General features: G+C 43.9%; 1 protein-coding gene across 1 annotated transcript in view; it reads right to left on the bottom strand.

Annotated features, from left to right (window-relative positions):
- Window positions 1-309: 309 nt before the first annotated feature.
- The window catches only part of BTG3 (BTG anti-proliferation factor 3), a 35,985-nt gene continuing 24,526 nt past the window's right edge, over window positions 310-11,768 (bottom strand). The window contains exons 4-5 of the mRNA XM_075333070.1: window positions 2,098-2,311; window positions 310-967 (exon numbers count right to left, since the gene is read on the bottom strand). Of these exons, the coding sequence (XP_075189185.1) occupies window positions 746-967; window positions 2,098-2,311 (436 nt within the window). The 3' untranslated portion in view covers window positions 310-745. The remainder of the gene's footprint in view (window positions 968-2,097; window positions 2,312-11,768) is intronic.

The following is an 11,768-nucleotide window of genomic DNA, read 5'->3' as shown; positions in this document are numbered from 1 at the left end:
TGGGGACTCCTAACCCAAACTCGATAGTGTCATACATGCCTATATGCATAAGTTGACCATAAATCAGAGTAGAGTTTGAGTCTACGCTCAAATATCGGATGTGTCTATGCAATATCGCACAGAACACTTGATCCAACAAAAATATTACGGACATGTGAGCAACGCCCATAGATTGTCATAGGTACAAGTGCTATCCGTCAAAAATCAGATATCACTAGCATGTGAAGTAAGCCCTACTGAGACCCAAACGACCGGGGGGGGAGGCGCCGCTTCATCATGTCATAAATAACCAGGACCAGAATGTGCATTATTAATATTATTTATGTAACATTTCGTAGCATTATTACAAAGTAACCTGCGATAATACATTATGTTTATTATCTTATCTTATTAAAAAAAATCATTTATTAGTCTGATACATAAAATATCAAATTTGAGATTTGCAAATAAATACATTTGGTACTGAAACTTCCAGAATAGCAATAGATTAACATGATTCTGTGCAAGTCGTAGTATATAAATATTAAAAATTACTCAGGCACTTAACTATTAACCCTATCCACAAAAAAGTGTTTCCAAAACGACTACTAAATGTACAAAAGTGCAACAAAGTTTGAGTTAAATAATCATAAAAAAAAAAAAAAAAAAAAAAAAAAAATAATAATATCTAATAGAAAAATCTGCTCCTATGATTTGGTCCAGCATTAGTTTTTGCACACACACATATTACAGAGATACTGATCATTTAGACTAAGCACTGGTGCCCGGCGCCCAACATGTGCAGACTGTGCCAGGGGTTTTGTTCGGTTTGCAGGACCGGCGGCAGCCATGGGACGCGGCCATAAGCCTTGCTTCTTCCCTGCTGGTAACCGGAAGCGTGACGGGGCTGGAAGTGGCAATGGGCGCCTTGCTTTTTCTTTGGATTCCTGTTCCAGGAAGGAGTTGGTGGAGGTCTGTATTCTGGCACCTGAGATGGTAGGAGACAAAGAAGAACCTGTAAGTGTCCCATCATGTACTATTAGCATGACAAGAGTCGGAAGTGGCACACCCTATAAATTGGTAGATTTACCCACTTCTTTATACAGTGTGTCCACCACCATTCCCTTGAGAACGGCGGCAGCTATAGGCATAGACGTGGTGTCTAAGTATAGTAAAGTAGCCATGCGCTATGCAATGAAACCACCTATAGCGCCACCTGGTGGAAAACAACGGAGTTAGCATTTTTATCTCGAAAACGTAATGAGATAGAGAAAAAAAGTGAATTACAAAGTTGTAGAGCATCATCAATTCAATACGAATCGACACCTTGCATACAGAAATGCTATGACTAGAATGTGTAAAACTCACAAGACTGCGGACGTGAAGTGATGCCTCATGGAGACCTTCCTACAAGTCATTGGGTATGGTGGCTGCGTGGAGTGGCCTCCACACTCACCTTACCTGACCCCATTGAACTTCTTTCTGTGAGGTCACATCAAACAGCAGGTGTATGCAACCCCTCCACCAACATTGCAGGACCTACGACGACATATCACAGATGCTTGTGCAAACGTGTCACCTACCATATTGCAGCAAGATACAGTATGCTGTCCAGAGTCCAGATGTGCATTGCAGCTGACGGGGGCCACTTTGAGCATCAAAGTTAAATGAGCGCCATATGCGTGACCAGCATTCAATGTTTGGGGGGTGGGGGGGTCATGGGTTTCATATCGTAGCATTTCTGTATGCAAGGTGTTGATTCGCATTAATTTGATGATGCCCTACAATTTTTTAATTCACTTTTTTCTCTCTATCTTGTTCCGTTTTCAAGATAAAAAGGCTAACGCGGTTGTTTTCCACCAGGTGGCGCTATAGGTGGTTTCAGTGCATAGCGCATGGCTACTTTACTATACCTAGACACCACTTCTATGCCTATAGCTGCCGCCGTTCTTAAGTTAATGGCGGTGGACAGGATATGGGTGGACACACTGTATACGACCAGCTGTATTAACTCGAGATATCGGATCCTAGTGTAATTTCTATATTACTATAGAGTAAAAGGAAGAATCTTATGGACACAGACCACAGGGTGAATACAAATATAATGAATGCAAATACCTTATAGGAAGCACCGGCACCGATCATCATGTGAGGAGGAAGAGGAGGAGGAGGAATCTTTTTATTTATATAGACCTCATCATCCGAAGAGGAGCCAGAGTGATAATCTGAAGTCACTTTATCCATGGCGTACATTACTTTCTGAGATATCTCCATCTGATCATTGTTACTTGCAAAGCTTGCCACAACGAACGAGGGGTTCTTTTCTCCATACCTAAAATTAAAAAAAAAAAAAAAAAGCCTTATTTTCCCCATGCCTTTATCCAATTACCATCAATGTTACTGTATACATTGTACATGGCACACAGTGCAATTCTACCGGCTTTACGGTCTACATGCAATTTTTTAGCCAACAGCGCCACCTGCTGCTCACCAGTCAGCACTACACAACCTATCATTACAATGATCTCTGCTGGCCAATACAATATATATCATGCAGAGTTGTAAGCAACACTTGCTTCAACAAATCAGCTCTTTGCAGAATAAATGCTATTTTATCAAGTTTTTTGATATTTGCAGAAAAAAATGTAGATTACACACACACACACACACACACACACACACACACACACACTACTACCAATACAGATACATACGTACCACACATTACTGCCACCTTCAATTTAATATTTGGTTACACACCCTTTGGAATAAATACCTGCAATCAATCGCTTCTTATAACCATCCACAAGCGTCTTATACCTCTCAACTGGAATTTTGGACTCCTTTATAAGCTGCTCTAGGTCTCTCATATGTGAAGGAGTCTTCTCCCAACCGCAATTTTAAGATCTCTCCACAGGTGTCAATGGGATATACGGTAGATCTGGCCTCATTGCTGCCACTTCAGAACTCTCCAGCACTTTGTTTCCATCCATTTCTGGGGGCTTCGTGAAGTGCTTGGGGTTATTGTCCTGCTGGAAGACCCATGACCTAGGATGCAAACCCAGCTTTCTGACACTGGGCGCTACACTGTGGCTCAAAATTCTTTGGTAACCTTCAGATTTCATGATGCATTGCACACAGTCAAGGCCCCCAGTGGCAGAGGCAGCAAAACAACCTCAAACATGTTAGAGCCTCCACCATATGTGACTGTAGGTATTGTGTTCTTCTCTTTGTAGGCGTCATTCTGTTTTCTGTGAACAGTAGAATGATGTGCTTTACCAAAAAGCTCTATGTTGGTCTCTTCTGCCCACAAGACTCCTTCCCAGAATGATTTTGGCTTACACGTACATTTTGGCAAACTGCAGTCTAGCTTTTTTGTGTCTGTCAGCAGTGGGGTTCTCCTGGGTCTCCTCCATAGCGTTTTAATCCAATGTCAACAGATACTTGGCTCTGACACAAATGCCCCCTTTGCTTGCAAGACAGCTTGAATTTTTTCAGAACTGGATTAGAGCTGCTTATCGACCATCTGGACTATAGTGCGTGGCAACCTTTCATCAATTTTTCTCTGCCATTCATGTCCAGGAATATTAGCTACAGCGTCATGGGTTCTAAACTTTTTGGCTTATGTAGAGCGCCATGGACAAAAGAATATTAAGATCTCTGGAGATGGACTTATAATCTTGAGGTTGTTGATATTTTTCAACAATTTTGGTTCTCAAGTCCTCAGACAGTCCTCTTCTCCCTTTTTATCTTGTTTCAGGTGTGAATTTCATATTGCCCACACTTAACTTGCCACAGGTGAGTTTGAACGAGCATCTCATGCTTGAGACAAAATTGTTCACCCACAATTTTTTCGGGAAGGTGGCAAAAAATTGTCAGGCCTATTTTCGGGATTTCATGTGAAATTATGGTGGCCAATTTTCCCTTTTTTTTTTTAATCAAACATGTATAACAAAACGTGTAATTGCAATAATTTTCTGGGAGAAATACTTCATTTCTGGAACAATTTTAAGGATGCCAACACTTTTGGCCATGACTTAATAAATACCCATGTACACACACATATACTGTATATGTAACATGTTTTGAACTTTTGACTTTCAGGCTCCATATCTTTGGGCGTGAGATGACCATTTTATAGACAATCATCTTGGATATCTCACACATAAATTTGACTTGTAACCATTTAGCATATGATTAGTTATGCTGATGCATTGTAACGATTTTGCTCCTGATGTTTGAAAAATCCTTTTCTTCCTGTATACTACAAATTACCTGTTCTCACATTCCCTAATAGCTCAGGGTGTTAAGTTGATTCCCAAGCGAAAGGTCACTGGCTCGAATCGAGGAGCAGCCATTTCCCAAGAAAAGAGAAACCACATCATCCAGCTCATCAATAACTGTCTCTCAGCCAAGAAAATTTCCGAACTGCATCATGTGAGTGACGTGACCACTGTCTGAATACAAAATAAAGTCGTTCCATCCATTCAAACGCCAAGAGGTGGACGTCCAGGCAAAATATCGGCGTTAACAAGTTGGCTCATCACAAGATCTATCAGTTCTGGTGCGACAGACGGCAGTGGAGGCGAACCGCGTCATAATAGCGAAATCACAGACATCCATGCAAGCACCACATGATGCACTTTACACAAATATGGAATGGTGGCCCAAAAAAAAGGTGAAGAGAGGTATCGGCTCGAGTTTTCAAAGAAAAGTGGACCGTAGACCAATAGAAACCGGTGATTTGGAAAGATGAGATGAAAATCAATATACTAGGTTCTGATGGGTACAAATGGGTCTCGAAGAAACAAGGGACCAAAGAGCTAACGGATCGAGAAGTTGAAGGAACTGTCAAGTTCGGTGGAAGAAGCCTGATAAAAAGTTATTTCATTGCCAAAGGTGTTGGATACTTCACCTAGTATCGATGGTGGTCTCAATGCTAAGCTATATGGGAGTATCGTAGAAGACAAGCTACTTAGTACACGAGTGTGACGACATGGACTCTCATGGGTTAAAGTTTCTTAAGATTCAGCCAGACAGCATGATAGATTGTCTATAGACGAGGGAGAAGTCCCTCATTGTTTTTACAAGACTCTTGTTGTCTCAATGTAATTGTGTTGGCCACTGAAAGCCAGACGTATTGTTCTCCAGACTTTTACAGTAACCATTGTATTGTAGTTGTGTATTGCTAATGTGATTACCTTAGTAGCCATTGTTGAGTCTGTGACTTGCAGACTTCATGTAGATATCTTCAGTCTTTCTATGCACATCATTTAAATGAACATTGTCCATGCAGCTTGAGATTCATCCAATGGGAGAGGCGATCTTGTCCAACCAATCGATGAGGACGCAGTGTATCCAAGTGGAAGGCTGTAGCTATAAAAGGGATTTCTTTATGCCACCAGGTTGTTGTTTATGGATACTGATGGATCCAGTCTAAGCTCTTTGGAGCTGACTAGAGGATCAGGATACCTTATGGCTTCAATCTAGGGACTCCGGTTCCGGTTGGAGACCATATCCACAGCCTAGGGATTTCGACTCCGGCTGCCAGGATTGTAACATCATACAGGACTACCTAAGGAGGACACTCAGGTTGGGACAGTTCAGTTACCTGGAACAGACTTTGCAGACCTCAGCCAGCTTCCTAAATCTGGCGCTATTCCTTTCTCGGTGGGTGCCCGCCAAAAGCGGGGTGCTGCTGGATTGGAGTAAGCGGCCCTGGAACCTCTGAGGCAAGGACATTCTAAATCCCTGGTGAGCCAGCGGAAGGGTGAGACTCTTTTGCCTGTTACATTTGTGTGTTTTGCTGGTTATGCGTTATGTGCCGTTAATTGTTTGGGGATCCAATAAAGTCTAATTATTGTGGTTCCCTCACCCTGTGTTGTCTGAGTAGTGTTACGCCCACGGTTAAGGTGGCCGGCGTTCAGTTGGGATGAGCCCTGAGCCCCGCTGTCTTTCTAAAGGCGGTGGGTTTTAGTGGACGAGAGCACCCACTGAGCCCCGTGTCTCCACATTGAGTACTATGGGTATGAAAAGGACGACAGTGTTCCAGCAGGACAACGACCAGAAGCATATGTCGAGATTGGTGAAGAAATGGTGCATTGACATCGAAGTAGAGGTGCTAGATTAGCCCCACAGTCTTCAGACCTCAACTCTATAAACACCTGTGGGTAGAGCTGAAGAAAAACCTGTATACATACTCGAGTGAGCTGACCAGTGTGCGACATTGGGAATGTGAAGAAGAGACATGGGATCAGATTTCAGTCAAGACATCCTTGAATCTGATTGAGAGCCCAGAAGGCTTCAGGCAGTGTTGAAAGCCAAAAGTGAGTTTACAAAATACTAACAAAATAATAAAAAATTTAGATTTTTAGGAACGAAACAGTAACAATGCAGTGACATGACTGGAATCTGTATAACTAATTACATGATTCGCGCTGTGCTGCAAGTGTGAGCCGAGTGTCATGCCCCTGTGATGCGATCGTATCACAGCTGCAGAGGAGAAGGAGAGATTAAGCTCCCTATCTCCTCCATTGCCAACTGATGCACTTATCGCATTGGACTCCGGTTTCATCCAAGTGCAGTGCAATGTTTCTCTCGCACCCATAGACCTATATGGGTACGAGTGAAAACAGATCAGATTCCATCAGCAGCATGCTGGAACTGTTTTCTCAGTCCGATTAGGGCTGAGAAAATAATCGCAGATGGAAACGGCCCCAAAGAGGAACATGGGTCTGGGTGGAGTGCGATTTTTTTATCACAATGCACTCTGACCATTTTACTCGCCATGTGTCCTAGCAGTTTACTATACTGCTAAATTGGCCAATTTGTGAACCAAATACATCAATTTATTTTGTGCCCAACAGCCACATCGTTGTGCACCCTCTTAATGGGAAACAATTGGCCAATTTGTGTATATACTATGAGATTTAAATATAGGTATATCAAACATGGGTGCAGACCTATGGAATTTGTGCACCCAATACATGTGGCGCACCCTTTATCATTCATCCTGAATGCGAGACTCGGGTGCAAAGCCCACAGTCATTTTATGGGGCACGGTCAATAACTAGTTAAATATCCATGGTGCTTCACAAGGACTGTGACCGGGTTTACATTACTTTATTGCCTCCCGTGGAAATTTGGTGCCCGGCTGCCAAATCTGTTTGTGTTGGTCTAACATGTTTGCCGCGCACTAATCCTGCAATTATTAGTCTTTGTCATTGGCAGATTACAGAATTTTCCATAAAAGAAGAGAAGCCAAGTAAGGGGATTACAGAGCGGAGCCTGCGCCGTATCCTACAATGCGACGGATGGCAGCAAAATAATTACCCTTTGCTACAAAAGAAAAAAAAACAAAAACCAGACGGCCGGATATTAATCTAATGCAGAAAGCGGCACGTCCACATTGTCTGCTCCGCTATCAGGACAGGGAGGGAAGAGTCTCGTACTGATGACATTTTGCCGAAGGTTTTGTCTCATGAGACTTCTTGTTTCTGCCGAGCGGGAGGCGGCTGGAAATCTCCACGCTCAATATTATCTCCGGATTGCAGGGTGTTCTCCGTGTCCGTCTATGTTGTAAATGTATTTAAATAGCCCTCGGCTATTCACCAGCACCTGGCAACTGAGTGCCCGCTGATCAATGCCACCCTCCAGATGGAGAGAACCAAATCCTCCCGGATCTGAGGACAAACATCCAGTGCAAACTCACCGCATGCTTCATTAATGAAGGAAACGGCCGCCAAGTCGCTCTCACAGGGGCTACGGATGCAGCTGCCTCGTCTAATACCAAAGACCTGGCAGACGCCATGCCGGCTTCTTCTGCACAATTATCTATCATTGTATTTACAGGAGCCTCCGAAATCAGCAGCTAAGAGTTATTACATAGAGAAGTAAGGGCTGGAAAAGGGAAAAAAAAAATAATTTTTCTGCAAATTTCCATGTGTATCATTGATAAGGCTGAAATCTGCAACAGGGGCCGACCAGCTCGAATTTTAAAGAGAGTCTCCAACGCTATGTCTATTTGCATCACAAAAAAAGTAGCATCTTACGGATCCAATGTAGATGGGATTTATAGAAATCTCATGCCCTCTGAGTTCTTGTTGCAGATTTTCCCTCACTCATTAGCATGGTGAAATCTGTAGCAAAAAGGCTGAAATTGCAGAATTTGCAGCAATTATACATTTGCAGAATGTCAAGGAAAAAAAAATAAATAAATAAAAAAGCAACATGGGCATGAGTAGTGGCATAACTAATGGCATATATTTTCCCCCATCCTGTTATATACTGTCCCCCCATGCTGATATATACTGTCCCCCCACCCTGGTATATACTCTGTCCCCCCATGCTGGTGTATAAATTCCTCTCCTAAGCCCCTCCTGGTATATACTGTCCCCCATGCTGGTGTATAAGTTCCTCTCCTGAGCCCCTCCAGGAATGTACTGTACTCACCACCGTCCCAGCTCTCACACCGCATGGCGTCCTCCTCTATAGCTGGCCCTCTGCTTTCATCGGCGTTCATGCTATATGGCAATGCACAACATCATTGTCATGTGCCGCCTCAGTCACTGGGAGGCAGATGAAAGCTTCCAGCTTCAGTTTGGCTGGCAGCGTGTATCGCAGTGCAAGAACCCGACGGGTCTCTGCACAGCGATGCATTTCAACTGGATGTGCAGCTTCGGACGCACATCCAGCTGAAACAGGGGCCGGCGGGCCACATTGCAACCCTGGGCCCGGTCGCGATCCCTGCGACCGCGATCGTTCTGCCCCTGTGCATGAGATTTTAGGAATCTCATTCACTTTGCTGATAATAGAAAATCCTACAGGTTTTGTGACAGATCTGTGCATAAAAAATAAAACAAAAAACAACAACACTGCACAGTGTGCATAGATGCTTAGAGGGAATGTGTCATCAGAAAATTACATTAAATCAGATTTTTATGCTAAATATATTTGAAAAATGTACATTTTTGGTACTCATTGTAAAATCAGTTTTTCATTAGTTTTCGTTGGGGGATACAAAACCATGCAACAATGAGATAGCCTGGTCCTGGGAGGCTGACACTAGTATTTCATAGAATAAATAATTGGTTCCTCCCCAGCAGACTATACCTTGCCTGCTAGCCACCAGCCTCCTCAGTTATGTTAGAAAAAGGAAAATAAATAATAGGTCATCAAGAAAGAATGAGATTACACGCCCAACCAGCAACCAACGGGGAAGCTATGTCCCCAATGAAGACTAACGAGAAGCAGATTTTTCGGAGAGTACCAAAACTCTACATTTTTTGATCACTTCATTAGGGGATACAAAATCATGGATCATCCTAAAGCTGTCCCTAGGGTGGGAAAAAGAAGAACTTACTAGAAAGGTTCAGGCACTGTTGCCTGCAAAATCTTCCTGCCCAAACTTGCATCTGCAGAAGCAAAAGGTGTGGATCCTGTACATTTGTGAAAAGTTATAAACTGAAGCACAGGTAGCAACTTTACAGAGCTGCAGGACTGAAGCCGGTGACAAACCGCCCAGGAAGCTCACCTCCCACCGTCCACATAGATTGCACCCTGATGCTGAATGGGCAGCCCTATTTTTCAATTTACAAGCCTGAATAATAGCAATTCTGATCCAATAGCCAAAAGTTGCTTTTTTGGTGGCTTGACTCCCTATGAGGCCCTTTGGTAGGACAAAAAGAGTAAGGGGTACTTCTCACATAGCTAGATCGCTAGGGAGATCGCTGCAGAGTCACGGTTTTTGTGACGCAGCAGTGACCTCATTAGCGATCTCGCTGTGTGTGACACTGAGCAGCGATCTGGCCCCTGCTGTGAAATCGCTGCTCGTTACACACAGTGCTGGTTCATTTTTTGGCCGTTGCTCTCCTGCTGTGAAGCACACATCGCTGTGTTTGACAGCGAGAGAGCAACGATCTGAATGTGTAGGGAGCCGGCTTCAGGCAGCCTGCGGTAAGCTGTAACCAAGGTAAATATCAGGTAACCAAGCGAAGTGCTTTGCTTGGTTACCCGATATTTACCTTGGTTACTAGCGTCCGCCACTCTCAGGCTGCTAGTGCCGGCTCCCTGCACACGTAGCCAGAGTACACATCGGGTAAATAAGCAAAGCGGTTTGCTGATTAACCCGATGTGTACTCCGGCTACGCGTGCATGGAGCCAGCGCTAAGCGGTGTGCGCTGGTAACCAAGGTAAATATCGGGTAACCAAGCGCTTGGTTACCTGATATTTACCTTAGTTACCAAGCGCAGCATCACTTCCACGCGTCGCTGGTTGCTGGTTACTGGTCGCTGGTGAGATCTACCTGATTGACAGCTCACCAGCTACCATGTAGCGACGCACCAGCGATCCTGACCAGGTCAGATCGCTGGTGGGATCGCTGGAGCGTCGCTAAAGTGTGACGGTACCCTAACACACCCTAACCGAGGCAGTGGCTGATAAGTAGTAATGCATGGCCCTGACTACATCCAGATTGTGCAATCTCTTTTCAATTGGGTAAGACAAGGCAAAAATGAAGGCAAGACAATGTTGTCATTAAGATGAAAGGCCAAAACAATCTTTGGAAGGAAAAGACAGAACCGGCCTCTGATCTAGTAAAGAATGAGGTACGGACCATATCCCGAAAGGGCTACCAGATCTGAAACCCTTCTGAACAAAGTGATTGCTATCAAGGAGAACCACCTTATAAGACAGTAGCAGAACTGACATTTCTCTAATGGGCTCAAAAAAACCTGAAGAGCCTCCAAAACCAGGTTAAGATCCCAAGACTCAAGAGGCGGCTGATAAGGAGGCTTAATTTGTGCTGGAGAAGAGTCTTGATTTGCAGATCTGCTGCAAAGTTCTCTAAGACACCTTAAGAGAACCAAGCGCCAGCCCCAATTCTAAACTGAACTGCAAAAAAGAAAGTGATGATGACACAAAAAGCCATTGAAAAAATGTCAAGACTCACACCAGCGAAAGTCTGCTCTCCAAGTGCAATGATAAATTTATTTGTTTATTGGTCGAACTTATAAGCCGCACCATCTCCGAAGACTCGGAGTGGCTCACAACAACATATGATCCCTATCAGTATGTCTTTTTTTTTAATGTTGGCGGAAACCGGAGTACCAGGAGGAAACCCACGCAAGCATGGGGAGAACAAACTCCTTGCAGATGGTGTCCTGGGTGGATTAGAACCCCAAGGCTGCAAGGCTGTAGTCCTAACCACTCAGCCACCGAGCCGCCCAAAAAAATACAACGCAAAAAAAGGTTTTGGTGCTCTGATCACTGTCTGAATCTGTGAGATTTGACCTCCTTAAAATTTCAACTTCAAAACAGTCCTACCATTAAAGTGAGTGACTGTAATTTGTGATGGCAGAACGAACCCTGGGACAAAAGGTCTGGGTGTTCAAGGGGCAATGGAACGTTGGCCAGAAGATTGAGGACATCCGAATATCGAGCCCTTCGATGCTAATATGGAGCTACTAAAATTACTGAAATCCCCTCTGCTCTCATCTTCTTGAGAAGTCTTAGAAGAAGAGGTAGAGGTGGAAAGAGATATGGAAGAGAGAACTGTGACCAGGGAATCGCTAGAGCAGTGACCCCAACAGCTGGTTGGTCTAGGGTTCTTGCAACGAAATTTGGCACCTTGTCGTTTACCCTGGAAGTCATTAGATCGATATCTGGTGTGCCCTAGTGCTAACAGATTTGACTGAACACCTTCAGATGAAAAGCCCATTTTCCAGAATCTATTCGCTGGAGACATAGAAAGTTTGACACCCAATTCACTCCATGAATGTGAACTGCCAAGA

This window comes from Anomaloglossus baeobatrachus, chromosome 2 (assembly GCF_048569485.1).
Source record: "Anomaloglossus baeobatrachus isolate aAnoBae1 chromosome 2, aAnoBae1.hap1, whole genome shotgun sequence".
NCBI classification, from domain to species: domain Eukaryota; kingdom Metazoa; phylum Chordata; class Amphibia; order Anura; family Aromobatidae; genus Anomaloglossus; species Anomaloglossus baeobatrachus.
Note: the sequence above shows the minus strand (reverse complement) of the source record. Positions and strands in the feature narration are given on the sequence as shown.